This window comes from Procambarus clarkii, chromosome 18 (assembly GCF_040958095.1).
Source record: "Procambarus clarkii isolate CNS0578487 chromosome 18, FALCON_Pclarkii_2.0, whole genome shotgun sequence".
Lineage (NCBI taxonomy): Eukaryota > Metazoa > Arthropoda > Malacostraca > Decapoda > Cambaridae > Procambarus > Procambarus clarkii.
In genome coordinates, this window is record NC_091167.1 from 32,474,076 (window position 1) to 32,493,423 (window position 19,348).

A 19,348-nucleotide genomic window follows, 5' to 3' on the forward strand; every position below is an offset into this window, starting at 1 on the left:
GGTACGGAATTTTACACATCACTGTTCGATGCATTCTGGTTCTACACAGTTAGATAATTTAAACAAAATGGCATGGCCAATGTGGATGATGGTGTAGGCCAGTGTGGATAATACTGTGGCCAGAAGTTAGTAGCATGCCCAACCATTTCCCTCCTTCCCAAGGATTGAACCCAGGATCCTTTTGGGCAACTATTCAGAGTCTGTACAGTACTTGTCTTCAAATATTTAATTAATTTTATTTATTTATTTTATATACATACAAGACTGGTACATTGGATTGTAAGAGTACATAACATTGGTGTTCTTAGTTAATTTAGTTCGTTTATTATGCACCCCATACCCATCTTGTGGGCGGTAGTGGAAAGGGTTACAGAGGCACATAATAGGCTCGGACTGAACCCCCACAATTCATTTAGCTAAGTTACAATCTTGATGAGCCAGTTAAAAAATTCAATACACATCGTCACATCATCAATGGGCTCGAGATCGACCACAAGTACAGTGTCTAAATTAAGCAACTGACATGTGGAGAGCTAGTGTTACAGTTGATATGTTTGTCCTGCACACCGCCCCCCCTTCCAACAGGCAGAGGTGGATAGGTTACAATCACTTAGTTACTACCTACAGTTAGCAAACTGGGGATATTTGGCTGAGATTTCTGGTAGCAGATCATTTGGAATGGAATATTTACACATCTATGGAACATATGTTATAGAATTGTCTGTGAATTCACTTATCGTTTCGCACTCCATCACATAGTGACGGAGGGTGTGCGAATAATTTTGTTGACACAGTTTACATTTGGTCAGGTCTACATAGCAGGTAATGAGAACTCCTAAAGACACTTGTAACCGAGTCTAAGACGAGCAGTAGTAACATTTAGAAGTTTGCTGATTTTACTGGATGATTCATAGATGTGTGGCTCCTCTTGCATGATAGTATGATAGATGGAATCACTGGTGTCGATTATATATTTTATCTCTAAATATAAAAAAAATTATACAAGTGATTACACTAAAGGAATGCTAACACTATAAATCTTACGCTAAAGGAATGCTCCGCTGTGATTACGCTAAAGGAATGTTACACTCTCTAAAATCAGATGTTATGTTTCAAACTCTGCTCTCCTCTCATTATACTACACCCCCTTTTTTTATTCTTTTTTTTAACACAGTTTATACTTTACTCCCAATTACTATTAAGTTTTAGTCGAAGTGTTCCCCCTCCCCCCCCCCCACACCTCGCCCGAAACGCTATGCGTATTAGTGGCTTCAGGTATTGTATGTACAAGCTCTATCTATAAATCCAACATTATGTTTGTAACTGCATCTATTAGCGAGTACCCGTAGCGAGTACCCTACAAAATTAGCTTGTGCCTAAATTTTGTAACTGGGGGAAAATGGACAGTATTGGATTACAACAACCACAGGATAGGAAGGGTTAACAGACTAAAGCCATGTGGCCACTGCAAGAGTCGACCAGAAGAATAAAGAAACATTGGCGCATAAAAAAAAACTGGTGGAGAGTGTACGTACACAACTGCATAGCAGATGCAGTTGTGTATCATCTTCACGGAAGAACTGTTTGCAATTTTGTAAGCTCTTCGTCGACTACTTTTCGGACATCAACGTTCGTTTGTCATTGTGGTTGACTCTCGCATTGCTCTCGTGCGTCTGGAGTCATTTAACGCTATGCATCCTGTTATGGTCGAAATCCAACACTGGATGTTCCTCGTCTCTAGCAGAATTCAGACAGTTGAGTTTGTCTGTGTTCCCAGATACGATACGAATATACAGGATACGATACCCATTAGGGCGAGCCTTGAGGTGAGAACAGATGAAGAGAAGTCGTGAGAGGAAGTGCTGAAGTTGTAGAGAAAGAGCCAGAGCTAAACCCAGCTGCGTGCCTAGAATCGATGCTGGAATAAACCCCTCAACTGGCTAGGCGCTGATTCGGGTCAGAAAGGGCAGCTTTGGCGGTGCTTCTTTATTCTAGGTGGCGACAGTCTGTCTTCTGGTGGTGTCTTCTTTCTTGAGTCTTCTTTCTTCTTACTTCATCATCATCGTCTTCCTCTGTTGTCGTAGCTGCATATGGTGAGCTTTTAGGTCCTGTAGGTCAGAAGGGATGAGATTTGGTAGGAGAGTGGACTAGTCGCACTCACTTAGGATGGCAATTGTAGGACGTGGAATTGGCTCTCACTCCAGAACGTGGCTCACACGTGCCCGTTCTGGATTGTGCTCTAGAAGTTCTTCATATTGCTTGTTGTAGATTTGGCTGTTAAATTTCCTAAATTTAGGAGATATATAAACGGGTTTGTCTCGTTGCAGAGACAGGTCTTGCATAGTAGGAGAACCGAGGTTCGATGCCTCGGGTGAGTGAGCCTCAACATCAACAGAGGCAGTAGAATCATCAGCAGATGATAAGCGGAAGTCAGGTGACGAATGAGCTTTTGCTAGAACGAGAAGTTTGCATTGAGTCAGTTGAGACGTCATGCTGAGAAGGTGTAGGAGCGATAAATTCAGGAGGCAGCGTAGCCAATGCACACAGGCTAACCATAGCCCGTGCTTCTTGCCCCGCTCCTGTGCCAGGTAAGTTACCTTCTCACCATAGCCCGTGCTACTCGGAACTTGTTCCGAGTAGCTGAATCTATAACAACAACAACAACGTAGCCAATGCAGGTTGATGAGGGTGGACGGCTGGAGACACAGACAGATCAGCGAGTACAGCCGAAGACACGGTGATATCAGAAGGTGAAAAGGTAGAAGCAGCAGACGTTGAAATCGTGAGGAGGTCCTCTAGAACAGTAAATGTTGGGAGGCCATTTGCAGCATTGCAGTTTGTTGAGAATTCGGACGAATTCTTTGAAGTTTGGGCCTGCTATCTTGTCAGCCAGGAATGTGAGTGCATAAACAGTAGGTGCAGGGAGGGGGGGGGCGACCTAAAGGTCAGCGAACATATCTGAATGTTCTGTACTAGACCGTCGTTAAATGTCTGGACTGTGGAGGGATCATAAGTGCTGTACCACTCTGATACATGAGCAACAAAGTCTTCACGTCGAGCAGGAGGAACACTGAGCCGTTTGCGTTTAAAAGTCCCACCGGGCAGGATGGTATTTCCGATACATAGAGTAGTCAATCTAGGGTGATGATCTGACAACAAATCTGTTACAATAGATGAATTTATGCGCCCCTTGAGGGACTTGAAGTAGAGGGGGGTAGAAATAGCCTAAGCTACTCTATCCCTTTGAGATGTATTTCTTGCTTATCTCAATAAACATACTTGAACTTGAACTTGTACAATAGATGATGTGCACCAGACGTGAGAGACGTTGAAACCAACACAGAGGTCTAGAATGCCTCCACAAATATGCGTGGGTTCAAGGTCACCCACAATCTGCACATCTTGGTGCAGACTATTTAGTAGCGACAGCAGTTGATTCCCATTACCGTCACTGAAGCGAGAGCCACCAATGTCCTTGTGTCTAGCATTGTAGTCACCAAGAATGATTGTTGGCTCCGCTTGAACGCAGGCCGGAAGATCAATATAATTTATCTTTCCTGCTGGAGGATATAGATTAAATACATTTGCTTTTCAAATCAAATCAAATCAAATGTTTATTCAGGTAAAAGTACGTATATAGAGGATTAGTTACAAATATAATGTTGGATTTATAGATAGAGCTACTACATACAATACCTAAAGCCATTAGTATGCATAGCGTTTCAGGCAAGGTGAGGCGGGGAAAAAACACTTAGACTAAAACTTAATAGTAATTGAGCTTAAAGTATAAAATGCATTGAAAGAAAAAATAATAGATAAAAAAGGAAGGGGGAACATAGTAGAAAATAGCCAGTATACAAGTTGGTCAACAAACAGCATTGTTTAAAAATAGTAAGACATGGGTTGACATTTAGGGATAAGATACTGGTTGAGAGAGGTACAGCCTTTGACATGATTGGGAAGGTCATTCCACATTTTGGATCCCTTGATTTGTAGAGCATTTCTAGTTTGATTAAGTCGTACTCTTGGAATATTAAATAGGTATTTGTTTCTGGTGTGGTGCCCATGGGTTCTGTTACAACCTTCTAAGAAGCTTTTAAGGTCAGGATTGACATTACAATTCAGAGTTGTAAATATATAGAGTACACATGAGAGGATGTGCATTGACTTAATAAAAAACAACAACTTCTGATCTAATTAGGTGTAAACACACCTAACCCATCAACTCCTGGCAGAAGTTGATGGGTTAGGGATTCTTTGATGTATAGAATGCAAGAGTTGCTGGATCTGAGGCTGTAAGAAACAAATGAGGGCAATTTCGGGGGTGCAACATTATGTTTGTAACTCTGCATCTATGTATGTACTTTTCCTAAATAAAATATTATTATTATTATAAAGTCTCCCCTGACGTCGCAGGACTCGTTTTCTCTGAATATATTGTTAATAGAAATTGTACAGGCGTGTTATCTGCTAAGGAATTATATTTCCATTTATGCACCCCATATTTGCTAAATATTTATACGTATTTTATCCCAAACATCTTTTTTCTAGATATAAATACAACAAATAATGCACGGGAACGCAATCTTTGCAAACAAGTATACTTATAAACATCTAATAATAAAACCTTGGCCAGTATGGTCAGCCAGACGCTATTCCGAATACAAAAATTCCCAAGATAAATACAGATTTCCCACTTAGTTTGACACAATTTTGATTTTTGAGTAATATATTCAAATAGTATGATGAATTTAGTGATTTTATTTCATGTTTGAAGAGTGTAATGACGAGAGAGGTGTGGAGAGGAAAGTGTGGAGACGGAAGGTGGTGGTGTGGTGTGTGGCTGACCATTAGCGTGACGGCAGAGCTCACATGACCCTCTCGGCGGTCCCGTGACCAAACAAACCATTGCCCGCCACCCACAAACACCCCTCCTCCACCTCCATGGACATGATAGAGACCGGCCTGGACACCAGGTAGGTTGGGGCCGCCGGCTGTGTCCGGCTGTGGCGCCGCTGACGCTCCAGGGAGTGAAGGTGCTCCACGGGGAGGACATTAGTGCAGCTGGCCCAGGGTAAAGGAGCCCAGCTTGTGGTAGAGGAGGAGGAAGCTGCTGCTGCCTCTACAGTGCCTCTACTGCCTCTCTGTCAGGAGTGGCAGCCCACGGAGGGCTCGGCGCCCCCTCCTCAGGGTCAGCCTCGGAGGGGGGGTGGTCTATTCTGGAGCTTCTTTCACATTTAAGACAGTCATGAGGTGGGCCATAATTTGGCTGATTTAGTGTAGAATATTGTAACAATAATAATTCATTCACAAGAAGGTACAATGGCTTGGTAAGATTTTACATAAGCTTGGGTATTTTTACATTCATGCAAAGCTACTAACACGCGTAGGGTTTCGGGCAGGTAATACATGCCCCTTTTTCTTTTTTTTTAATACCTTTAGGGAGCCGGTAGGCTGAGTGGACAGCACACTGGACTTGTGATCCTGGGTTCGATCCCAAGTGCCGGTGAGAAACAATGGGCAGAGTTTCTTTCACCCTATGCACCTGTTACCTAGCAGTAAAATAGGTACCTGGGTGTTAGTCAGCTGTCACGGGCTGCTTCCTGAGGGTGGAGGCCTGGTTGAGGACCGGGCCGCGGGGACACTAAAAAGCCCCGAAATCATCTCAAAATAACCATCTCAAGATAACCTTGGACTTTAGGAATTTTGGCAAGAACAGGCAGTGTGTGTGTGTGCATTGAAAGTGAGCATATTATGTGTTGTCAAATACTTCTGAGGATGAACTGGGCTATTTTGCTGTGGTTTACTATGGTAGTGATTACAGGAGAGTAAAACTTAAGAAAGGGATAAATACCACAGCTGTGACTGTGTTTCTGGAATAGGCAAGATAACATTGTAGAAGTGCGAGGGATGACAAGGCAGACTCTAGGTATTGCAGGCCAAGAATTCAGAAGACTCGGGGGTGATTTGGACGGAGCGCTATGCGAGTTGGTAGCTTTGCAAGAATGGAAAAACATCAATGCTATGTACTCTCGTAAACCCATTGTACCTTCTACAATATATATAAATTAATAAATAAATGTTGTTGTAGGATTCCAATTGTTGGTGTGTCAGCTGGGTGTGGTTAGATTGTGCACAAGACTGTTTGGAAAAGCATGTTGGCAGTGTCAAAACCCTATACTGAATATATATATTATATATTTATGTATACATATACAAGAGTTTTTACATTCTTGTAAAGCCACTAGCACGCATAGCATTTCAGGCAGGTCCTTAATTCTAATTTTCCCTTGAATACGACCCGCCAAATCATTGAACAACCAGGTACCCATTTACTGCTGGGTGAACAGAGGCGTACAGGTAAGGATTGGCGCCTAGTCAACCCTCCCCGGCCAGGATTCGAACCCAGGCCAAATCGCTAGCAAAGCTCGGGGTGAGTGTCTTACCACTGTGTTACGGGGACTGCTGAATATCATTTCAAGTGGGGCACATCATTGGGTTAGACTGTATAATCTCAGGCTGTGTTAGGCTTAATTAGGTTTCATGGTTTTGGTTATATTTGGCGTTTAAAATCTGTCGAACCATATTGCGTACAATGTGACGTGTATTTGTGCCAGCTGGAAAGGTTGGCTTGAGTAGCTGAATTCTTAGGGGTAGAGGCGGAGACTGAATAGTTTGGTGGACGATGAGTAGATGAGATGTTCTAGTGTTGAGCTGATGGAGTGTTTTGAGAGTCCACTTTGCCTGTATTTATCCCAGATACTAGGACACTTGTAGCATAAACACAGGCTGTGGTCAGTCCCCATTACATGTGGGAGCTGTCCCTCCAACACAATGAATTATTATTATTACTTTATTATTACAATATACAGTAATTATAATTATATTAAAATTATTATTATTAGAATTATTATTATTAGAATTATTATTATTAGAATTTATTATTATTATTATTATTATTATTATTATTATTATTATTATTATTATATTGAAGAAATCCTTTTACACTTCAGTTGGGCATATGGGAAGGTCTGTTAGTGCCATGTTAATTGTTTATGGACTTGTATTTTAAATGTTATTGGATGTACTGTATAGTACTGCACAAAGCTGACAGAAATAATCTTATCACTGGCATCTCACTACAGTCTAATATGCTATTTAATTTTCATCATTCTGAATAGTGCAGCAAATCCATGGACTGCCATCCAAGATAGTGCATCACCTGATTAACCTGTGTTCAACCTGACTATGTCTTAGAACAAATCCACAAGGTCCGTGACGAGGATTCGAACCTGCGTCCAAGATCATCTCAGATGTTGCCTTAATCGACTGAGCAACAACATGGTCAAAAGAGCTGAAACCGAAGTTCTACTGAACTTACTGGATCCTGCAGTCTCTCTGAGACAAACCAGGGTTTTACACAACTCCCCCCATGCACTCGAGCTGTCAATAGGCCGTTCTCCCTCTTTGCCCTTACTTCATTACACACAGAAATCACAATAACATGATGCATCAAATGAACAAATCTACAAGGGCGGATGGATTTGTTCATTTGATGCATCACGTTATTGTGATTTCTGTGTGTAATAAGTCTTAGGTTTGGTAGGGGTTCTCTAGGCTCATGTACAAAGGCTCGACTAAAATTTGGATTGTATCATTCCAGATATGTATGAAGTTCTGATTTTTTAAATATTGCTAATTTGTGGCTATATGTACAGTATCAAAGTTTTGTGCACTTTTCTTATAGAAAATGATAAAATACTAGTACCTATACATGTTTCTGCATTTTAGACATATTATTTGTACTAGTACAATATATATGAAAAATGATTTTGCAAATAAATAATAAATATTCCTGGAATAATATGAAACTTTTTCACATAAATATTTGTAGCACAGTGGTAGCATAATGCAATGCCAGTATTATAGGAATGATTTGCTCATAGGTATAAATTCTGAAATATATATTTTCCTTGTACTTGCATGCTTAAAATGAATATAAAGTATTTGATGAAGATTAAGATAAACAATAGTTAAATACAGTATTAGTGACAATAATGTAGTATTTAATTATTCAATGCGAGTCTTAAGAATGATGCTTATTAAAAACCTAAGATTGAGGAAGATTGGAGCAGCTAGCATGCCCTGTATATACAATGTCAAGCCACCCCTACTCAAGTGTTTTGTCAGGTCCGCTACTTCGATAAGAGTAACAACCAGGCAACCTTACACCGTGCACAGGTACAGTACTGACATCCAGAGTCAAGTCCAATATTGTTATACTGTTCTAAAGTAGCTCTCAAAATTGATTGTCACATGATTCAAATAATTTTTAGCTCAAACATAGCAGTTTGCTAAGTATTGTAGTGTCAATATTTGCCCTATGTAGGCTATAGGTCTATACAGTAGTTGCAGTACTCTTGTGGGATGGCCATGTTGGAACATTGGCTGAAGGTGTCCTCAGCTGCATACATTATTTTTTCTTCTTTGTATCCACAGTCTTCTTTATGATAAAGATTTATCAGGAAGATTGTTTGTGTTATATTTAGTAATATAAATATTACTGCCAAATAATGTGAAAATCACATTAATTGGCCGCAACTCGTTACAGTGGAGACAAGGATTGTGATTGTGAGGACGACAAGGTTACTCTTGCTCAGCAGCTGGCAATTGACGACAGTATTGTAAGGGACTCTACTTCACCTATTACTTCACCTATTCTTGGTACTGGTTTTGCTCTTCGTCCCGAGTCGGAACACTCAGGTAAACTTGACAGCCTTTGTAGCATGATAAATACTTTGACCTATAATACAGTACATAAAATCCAGAATGAAATTGTTGTTGTAGCCTGTATGTAAAGAAGGAAGAGAGAAATAGGAAAATAAAGTATTGCTCCCTAAGGAGAAATTTAATGGTTTTGTTGATTAATTTTAAGCTCCTTGCAAAATATTTCCTCCTGCTTCATACCAATAATTAAAGCTGCACATGACATTTTACTGTCTAAAACAATTTGGATCACATTGTAGAATTTGCCTGTGTATTAAAGATTAAAATTGTTAGTCAATCTTGTCATGTGTTTTTCTCAACTGCACATGCGAGAAGCTATCACGCCTCCGGTATAGGTAAGTACTTGGGTCTGGCCACTTCTGCAAGATACTAACAAGATCAACAGGGTGCTTAAGCAAAGGCCAACTCTTACCTTTGAGATGTGCTTGCCATTTTAAGATGTTCAACCCATGATGCATATAACATCTTAAGATGTTTTATGTACTTTGCAAAATTTGCAAATCCTGCTGTACACAGGGTTTCCAGTCTGTATTTGCAACCCATCCTCCTGTTTAGATAGTAGTTTTTGTAACTAAGTGCGCCATAGTACAAACATTGACACACTAAATAATTAGAATTTGGTTCTACAGTACTGTATTCACTTTATATAGTCAAAAAAAAAAAAGCTAAAAAAACAAACTTAAATATTTCTAGACCTACTATAGCAATATCTACTATATTAGGCCTCAGATAGCATACATTAGTCCTATGAAGGTTCGGTTCGTTAAGGTTGTCTTTGCAACACAAATACAAAGGGGTCTGGTAGCTGAGGGGACAGTGCGCAGGACTCGTAATTCTGTGGCCCGGGTTCGATTCTCGGACCAGGCAGAAACAAATGGGCAAAGTTTCTTTCGCCCTGATGCTTCTGTTCTTAGCTGTAAATAGGTACCTGGGAGTTAGACAGCTGTTACGGAGCTGCTTCCTGGGGAAGTGTGTGTGTGTGGGGGGAGAGGAAGGAATTAGTAGTTACAGTTGATTGATTGACAGTTGAGAGGCGGGCCGAAAGAGCAGAGCTCAACCTCTGCAAGAACAAATAGGTGAATACAAAACCTTTTCCAGTTTGTCCAAATTCAGTAGTACAGATTTCTACTTTGTGTTGTACATAGATATACTGTATATACTATGGTCCTCATCATTACTATAAATATTACCAAGACAGGAGGCTGGGCTGGCATTTGAGTCTGGTAAAAATCTGCCCTCTTGAAGGAAACAGATTTTTGAAAGAAATCTGCCAGGGAGGAAATAGACTCTGTTCCTGGATTTTCTTCTGTTGTAGGGGAGGACCTTAGGGATTTGGGTTGCGTGTGGAGGTTCCTTGGTTGTTCTTTGACTTTCTTTGTACCGTCATTTGTTGACGTGAGGATTTGTTTCTCCTCATTTAGGGATTGTTTGTTTGGCGTGTATAATTTGTTTTTTATATCCTTCATCCTAGTACAGGTTGATACTTCCTCAGCCCCTTTCCCCCTTCCGGTACTTTTCCAAGTACAGTACGTCATTTTCTTACTATAGATATACAAATTTGAGTTGTTAATTTTATTTTTTAGCCCCCATGTACTTTAGAGTCAAGGAAATTACGGGGACAAAATGAAAGTATAGTACCTGTACTGCAGGTCAAGGGAAAAGCTAAGTGCATTGGTCAGAAAGGATCTTTTCATCTACACCCAAAGCCTTATTTATTAACCGGTCTTTTCCATTCCATACTTATTGCAAGAACATTCTCTTTGAAGTCTGTATCAACCATTTTAGTTAGGCATTTTACCTTTCAGAAAGACTTTCTCACGCAAGAATGCAGGAGTTCTTAGTTTTGTTTACTCGGCTAAACTTATTTGTTTCCCTTTGGAGTCTTATTGTGATGATAACATTTTTAAAGTACTGTCGACACCCAACCCACACATCTGAAAATAAAGGAAAGGACGATGTTTTAGTCTATCTTGGACCATTATTGTGTGACTTGAAAGTCCAGGGTGAACCCGAATATTGCCACTCCCTTTATTTTCAGATGTGTGGGTTGGGCATCTTAATTTTCAGCCATGTTAATGTTACTTACCATGTTCTTAAGTACATTTTACAGTAATTTGTAGAAGTGCTGTATATTGATTTTAAAAATTTTCCCTATCCTAAGGACACAACTTGTTCAGTAGGCATTATTCCGAGAAATCTTAAGAATAGAATTCTCCTAAAGAAAAGTCTTCCCTCTCCTCTACTACTGACTAGGTTGCAATTCCTTGATAATAGTTTATATTCCATAATTATTTAGGTCATGTTCTCATTTTAAAATTGTGTTATTTAAATATAACTAATAAATAGAAATTAAAGGTTATTGCAATACATAAGAGAATCTTATTTATTTTAGTGTATAACTAACTAGTGGTTAGAACTTGAGTTTTAACAAGTGTGTGTGTGTGTGTGTGTGTGTGTGTGTGTGTGTGTGTGTGTATGTATGTATGTATGTATGTATGTATGTATGTATGTATGTATGTACTCACCTAGTTGTGCTTGCGGGGGTTGAGCTCTGATTCTTTGGTCCTGCCTCTCGATCGTCAGTCAACTGATGTACAGATTCCTGAGCCTACTGGGCTCTATCATATCTACATTTGAAACTGTGTATGGAGTCAACCTCCACCACATCACTGCCTAATGCATTCCACTTGTTAACTACTCTGACTCTGAAAAAGGTCTTTCTAACATCCTTGTGGCTCATTTGGGTACTTGGTCTCCACCTGTGTGTGTGTGTGTAGTTGTCACAATTGCTAATATTCCTTCATGCAATTGCTTGTTTTCAATTGCTCTACCTTCTTTGTGGGTTTTCCTCTTTGCCTGGGTTGATCCCAAGACTTCCAAGGTATCACTATACCAGTAGTGGACCAGACTGCTTTTGGTGTCCAGTAGGTGCTGGTGACTCACAGGGGCCTGGGTGGCTTTGGAAGCCACCGAGGGAAGCCCCTCCCCTAAAAATGTAATAAAGTAGCATATAATTGTTGACATGGCCTGAACATGTCATCTATTGAATTCAGTAATTATATATCATCTAGAAGAAATTATCATGTAGATTTTTCAACCGGTCCTAATAGCACGTCGCATTTTGACGAATAATTTACCCAAGGCCAGTAACTATCGTACTAGGAAATGGTTGCGACACAAAATTCACATAATGTCCCATTTTCTGTTTGTGGGTCCTCTTTGTAGGTTAGGATAAGGCACTTTAGTACGAGTTTCCTTACATTGGAAACATTCACGAGAATGGGTTGGATTTTTACCTACATTAGGAAGTTTGGTGTAAATGTTAAATTACTTTATGCTGGCAAACAAAACATTATCCAGAATGTGACCAGTGGATGACATGTGATCTCAAAGTAATATTGAATGGTGATAAACACCTTTTATTATTTTAACTCAGTAGGACATTGTTTTATTTCAGGTACACTGTCTTACAGAGTGGTACAGTTTGCCTCAGACGGGGCTGTTGACAGTTTACCACAGAGTGGGGTACAGACAACTGTTCCCAGCCTATTGGCTAGTTCACAAGCAAACGGATCGCCCGGCGATTCGGCAGAAACACGGTTGGCACTTATTGCATCTAGTGACGTGCCTACTGATGGTAGCAGTGCTGTCGTAGTTTCAGGGGGTATGTTATTTGTGTTCTCATAGTAAATTGCCATTTTACATGATAAATGGCAATGTATAATAGTAATTGCCATTTCTAAGGGCATATTGCAGTTTGTCATTATGCTCTCAATTGAGGAAGATGTGTATCAACTCATTTACAAGAATTGATAACAAACTAACAATTTGCATTGGTTCTTGATTATGCCTTTAAAACTGAAATCTTTAAAAATTTATACTGTACAGTGAATTAATATCCCCCAGCTGAATATTTGGAATTATGAAGGAACTATTATCACAGAGATGGATTACTGTCAATCATTTTGAGTTCAATTGAAGTCGGATCAATGTTATGGGAGCTGTTTAAGTGGGATTTTGAGCTGGGATAGCTCCTGAATCTATTGTAGAAAGCTGAAGGTATACATATACATTATACAGTATGTATAATGTCATGGAATAATTAGTATATATTAGTTCTACTTAAAATTCTCATCCTAATTTTTTGATATAAATTTTGTCAATGTGTATGTTACAGGTCTCATGTTAAGCTTCACTTTAACAACAACCTAAAAGTTGCGAATAAAGTTTCTGGTTCTAATAATGACAGTGTCTGTGCTATGCTGTTATTGTGACTTGTGTAATTAATGTATTGTACAAATCCACAAGGGCCGTGATGAGGATTCGAACTTATGTCTGGGATGATCCCAGATGCGCCTTAGTTGACTGTGCCATGACATGATTAAAAGAATTGCAACCTGGAGTGCTCCTTGCCCTCACAAGGATCCTGCAGCTTCTCCGAAGCACAAACTGGGGTTTCACACGATTCCCCCATGCACCTGGGCTCTGTGCATGGAGGAAATTGTGTGAAACCCCGGTTTGTGCTTCGGAGAAGCTACGGGATTCTTGTGAGGGGCAAGGAGCACTCCAGGTTGCAATTCTTTTAACCATGTCATAGCGCAGTCGACTAAGGCGCGTCTGGGATCATCCCAGACATAGGTTCAAACCCTCATCATCACGGCCCTTGTGTATTTGTTTATTTGATATATCATGCTTTTGTGATTTCTGTGTAATGTATTGTATTTTGTATGTAAACTTTCCCAGTTGTAAATGTGCAACCATTTATGAATAAGTCTTTGATTTGATTGATAATTTTTTTAATTAATTTTGACCAGACAGCAACCTGTTGCATTAGGAGAGCTCTTCTGCCTTTTTTTTTTTATAGAACACACCTCTGCATATTTTGATGCCAAAATCACATTGAAAAATATATTTAATGGAAAGTTTGTTTGTAGTGCTTTGATCTCTGGTGTGAATTCAGACTAGTGTAGAAGTGAGGTGCACCTCCATCTGGACTACTGTGTCCGAGCTTGGAGACCTCACCTTCTAAAAGACATATGGAAATGATAGTGGAGTAGGTTGGTGGCTACAGTTGTGGTAAGTGTCATGGCTGTATTGATGGTAACTGCAAGAGGTGGTATGGTAGCAGTTGTGGTGTTGGTTGGGTTTAACCACTACCTGAGAGAATGTGACCATCTGAGTCATTAGAAATATGTGTAGAATAATAAACACCCACTTTGTTTAACACTCCCACTTAAACAGTGGGAGCCGGTCGGCCGAGCGGACAGCACGCTGGACTTGATCCTGTGGTCCTGGGTTCGATCCCAGGCGCCGCCGAGAAACATTGGGCAGAGTTTCTTTCACCCTATGCCCCTGTTACCTAGCAGTAAAATAGGTACCTGGGTGTTAGTCAGCTGTCACGGGCTGCTTCCTGGGGCTGGAGGCCTGGTTGAGGACCGGGCCGCGGGGACACTAAAAAGCCCCGAAATCATCAAGATAACCACATTGTTTGAATTAGGAAAATACCATTAGTCAAATATAGATACTGTCCTTAAGATTACTCCATTTTGCACCCGCAAGATAACATAAGATTTTAAGGGTTAACAAATGTTAATATTCTTGTTTCAGAAGCTGTTCACTTGAGCCAGTTAAGCAAGTTCCAGCTATGTCTGGGTACAAGTGACAGGATGAACAACCCAGCGGGGTTTCTTCCTATTGGGGAGTGTTGTACATGCTGCTATGGCGGTATGTCCACTCACAGGATGGGTGGCGCTGCCCAATAAATTCGCTCTTCGGGGCAAAACTAAATTAAATATGAATTATCTGCTTTGGAGAAAGTTTAACATGGAGTGGCAAAAATCATCTCGGAACTAAGTTAATTCTCATACCAAGAATGGTTAAGGGCCACAGGACTAACAAAGCAAACCAGACATGACAGGACTGATCTCATAAAGACCATTAAAATACTGAACAAATTGGGAGGATGTTAAAGCAGACCATTTAATTTAAATGGTCCAGTGTAATGCATAAAAAGTACCCACCAAACACACAGCGAAACTATGACATTGCTACAACGTTCGAACAAGATTTAACACCACCTGACCAGTTATAACAACCAATATAACAAGTTGTAACAACGTTCTAATATGTCAAAAACACGTTAAGCCAAGATGTTACAACTTTATTACAAGTTGTAACAAGCGGAAAATAGGGTCAGTTACGGTTTGTGTTTCCAGGGTAAGGCTTGACCTTTAAGTCAATAAGCTACAAAGTAAGACAGGAAACAAGAGATGCTTCTTCACCCATAGTTACAAGCCCATGAAACTGCCTATCTATAAAAGCTGTAAATAGCAAGCCATTACTTTAGTTTAAAATCCAGATAGAAAAAATACAGGATGTATGAATCTAACAGATATGCAATCAGTTGGAAAAACAATCTTACTGCACCTTTATTGCTAAGCATCTCAAACTGGTCATTGTGAGCTTTTAATCTGTACTGTTAATTTAAAGAATATATTGAGTACATGTTTATGTAGTTTTTAAAAATGTTCAACGATTTGCTTGGTAAATATGTTACAGGATTTTTATGCTACAAATTTTTTTTCCAGGTCAGTTTTATGTAATCAGTGACGTTCTTACCAATTCTACTCCAAGAAATCTTGCTCCACGAACCAGTGAGAGTGTCATGAGCCCCAGGCTAGGAGGTTCCACCCGCGAGGAGAAACGTAGAGTTACACACAATGAAGTGGAGCGCAGAAGAAGAGACAAAATTAATACTTGGATATGTCGTCTTGCAAAAATTATTCCCGATTGCCCAGAAGCTCACTCTAAGAGCTCACAGGTACTACTAACAATTCATTTTAGTTAAATTATATACACTATTTAGTACAGTAATCAAAGGTCCCTAATTCAGGTACAGTATTTCAGTTAGACCCCTTAAACAATTAAGCAAATCCACCCACTGCATTTTTCCCTCAAAATCCGGAATTCTCAAAGAAACTGGATTCTGGAGGAGGATGCAGTGAAATCCAGATTGCCAGGCACAGTAATTATCAAATACCTGTAGTATTTTTCTTAATTTTGCTTGTTTGTAGCGTCATTTGAGGCATCCAAACCCACTGTGGGGGCATGCATTGTGTTCTTGTGTGCGAGTGCAGTCTGGCCTCTTGATTCTCAAGAACGTTCACTTTCTTTCTACTAAACCATTATTTTAAAGTTAAAGCCATGTTGTGCAGCATGAGTGCACTAGACATAAGTGTGTGTGGGTGCATTAAAGAACCGAAATAGTAACTTCTTTGCAATAGATTAAACCGAGTTACCGGTAATTGAAAAACAAGATTCTAGCTGGGGAGGATTTAGATGTTTATCAATGATTTATAAAGCACTGTAGCTCGGAACTGGGCACTGATGAAGAGTTAGTGATGCTGAAAGGGCATTAACTGTGTACGTTGAGGACTTCAAGACCAGGTCAGGGGTGACTGCATAAATATAATAGATGATCTGCCATAGCAATACAACTGTATTTTGCTGCCAGTGTTATCAAGACCAGCATGTTAGAGCTACAAAAAGGTAAGTAAACAAATTAATTTTTATGCATTTTTTCTTACCCATTATTATTTATGGGGGCACAACCATTTAAATATCTTGTATCTAAATAGGCATAGACATGCATTATATCACTTGGTATAAGAAACCTGGAATATTTGGTGATAGCCAAAGAAGGGGCAATTTTTGCAAAATCAGCATGGGTCTGGAATGATATAATCAGAATTTTGAAGACAACAATGTAGTTGAATTTGTTAAGTAGCGGTAAACTTGCAAACTACACTAATTGGGGTAGACGCTCGATACTTGTGACTCGTAACAGTTTACCATTGTTGGAGACAGAAAGCCTGTATTTAGGCTTATTGAGGCCCCACTTTGCCTACGATTAACCTTTCCTAGAATGAAACCCACAACCAGGTGCTTATTTATCATTAGGTGAACAGAGGCGTCAGAAGAAAAGAAATGTTCCGTCCGTTCCTATCCTGCCCAGGGATCATACCCGGGGCCCTCAGTTGCGAGCCGATCCTCAACTCTACTGTACTATGGTTTTTTCAATACCCCCCATGAACTGGTTGAAAAATACTAGGTTACTCATATGTAAATTTGTGTATTGTTAGGCTAGTGAGGAAGTTATTAAAATATTTTGCAACACAAAAACCCAGTCATAGTTCTGGTTCATTGTGTATGTTCACTTTTATGGCCTAATGATAACAATGCATTCATAGAAGAGCCGACTAGTCTATCAACTCCATACATAATGATTGTCACACCACATACCTGCTTAGCCCAAAATAGTCAGCATAGATGAGCAAGTTTATTACACATTTTATAGAAGAATTTGGTAACACTGATACCAATAAATGTTATTGGTAAACAATAAAGAATTGCCCCCAACAAATAATACACGGCTAGAAAGTAAAATCTTTGCATGTGTGCCTTAAAGTATATTAAATTGTTGCATTATCATACAGTATACAGAAATCTCTCTCAAATGGATAATATCAGTAACAAGAATGGAATAATAATAATAATAATAATTCCGTCGCAGGTAATGATGTATGCATTAAAATGTGAATACCAAACAAGCACTCGTATCGCAAGTAAAGGTTGCATACAATGAGTCACAGTAACGTGGCTGAAGAGTTGGCACCCAACCCACAAGTGTGGGTCAGGTGTCAATTCTAAATATAGCTTTATGCTGGTCTAAATCAAATCATGCTCATATCCTCTCCAGTTTTACTGTGAACACCAAATCTCTGTCGCACTTAGCACATAAATAACCTGTAGATGCTTTCTTGAAAGTACAATAGAAGAATAATATATCATTAGGTAGTGGAGCTTTGCTAAAATATAATTTACAAGGAAAACATTTCACCATAATATTGCACAATAATTATTTCACTACTCACCAATGATGATCAACATGGGCCAGACAAGACAACTTTTTGACATATCTACATGTACAAAGTTTCAATGTTATCAAAGTTCTTTCTGCAAATATTGCACAGAGAAAGCACTCTGCCTTCTAAGAAATCACGACAGCTCATTCTAAGGAGATTTAGTGGTTACTACCTCTTCCACATGTTATTTACACTGACTAGAACATTTCTACCTGTTGTATTTTCATTGTAGCACCAAATAGTTGTTGATTACAAAATATATTATAACAAATTTCAGAAATCCTTTTTAAAACTTAAGAGGCAAGACCAAAAAAAGATAACTTCAACCCCTTCAAGCACACTTGGGCAAGTGTCGGGCAACAGTGGGGATAAGAGAGAGAGAGAGACAATGGGTGGGTAGGGCAAGTATTTGTGGGAAAGGGGGAATTGTTTGGTTCAGGAATAGGAAGGGGACAAGGGTGGATTGGGATGCAGTTGGGTGGAGGTGTGGTTGGGTCTGAGGTAGAATTGGCTCGAACAGTACTCTCCTACTTTTATTTGTGGGGACGGAGCCTCGACCTCTCGATGTTCAATCAACTGGTATATAGAATTTCATAAGCGTATTGGTCTGTCATATCTACATTCAAACAAGAGATGACAAATCAGTGATGATAACTTTAAGACTAGTGCCATTTATGATAAAATGATGTTGCACACTAATAGCCCCATTCAGAACTGGGGAAGTTGCTGACCTAGAGGATATATAGAGAATTTTACCACTTGAATCCATTCAATAAAACGTTAAAATTATCAGGACTATTTAAAATCCCTCAAACTGCACTCTTTGAAGTGTATGCAAGAGATGCATAATAATTTATGCCTGGAAAATATTACTGGGACATGTTTCAAACATTCACCCTAAAATAATTTCTTGAGACCAGGAGTCATGACAAAGTGCAAAATAACCCCATTGAATAGCAGGGGTGTAATAGGTACTGTATTGTACTGTAAGACAATTTCATAAACATTAGGGACCCAACAATGGGGGACTCTTAAATATAAGAGGCATTAATATCGGCTCTTGATGTTCAGTAGTCTGCAAGAAACGAGACACTGAACAAGGAATGATGGATACAGGTCCTTCGTGGGGAGCAACGGAGTATCCTCAGATGGAGACCAGAACCTCTTTGCAAAGGCATCCACTCATTCTTTTCTGGCACTTTAAAGTACTTGATGCAGATGAACACCAGATCTACACATTTAAGAAGGGAAAATCCAAATTTAATATGTTGCAGAATGCTATCAATTCAAAATGGTGAGGAGTGTGGCGATAAGAAGCAATGATAGGTCCGATGTGGTGAGGAAATACGTGTTAGGTCATTTTCATAAGGTTCATGATAAAGAATTATAGGTACAGGTATACCATTAAATAGGGTCATATAAAATAAATGAAGCATACGGAGATGTTCCAACATTCACTCAGTCTTTCACATTCACCGGTCACTCGTTCACACACAGCCACTCCCTTATGCACAATACTGTACACTTGAACTAGTCAGTGTGGTCTCTGGGTGGTCACATCACTCAAACCTTCCCTCACCACTCGCGTCTTTCTGTTTGTCTACTTTTGTGTGTGTGTGTCCATCCCTCATTTTTGT

At 39.6% G+C, this 19,348-nt stretch overlaps 1 protein-coding gene across 10 annotated transcripts in view; it reads left to right on the plus strand.

Annotated features, from left to right (window-relative positions):
- The first annotated feature begins 4,809 nt into the window (after positions 1-4,809).
- The window catches only part of LOC123754394 (upstream stimulatory factor 1), a 36,010-nt gene continuing 21,471 nt past the window's right edge, over positions 4,810-19,348 (plus strand). For 2 of the 10 annotated variants that reach the window (XM_045736769.2, XM_045736770.2), the window contains exons 1-5: positions 4,811-4,976; positions 8,116-8,241; positions 8,612-8,763; positions 12,245-12,451; positions 15,375-15,607. In XM_045736769.2, the coding sequence (XP_045592725.1) occupies positions 4,945-4,976; positions 8,116-8,241; positions 8,612-8,763; positions 12,245-12,451; positions 15,375-15,607 (750 nt within the window). In that variant the 5' untranslated portion in view covers positions 4,811-4,944. The other 8 variants (XM_045736767.2, XM_045736768.2, XM_045736766.2 and 5 more) reach the window with 7 other exon arrangements.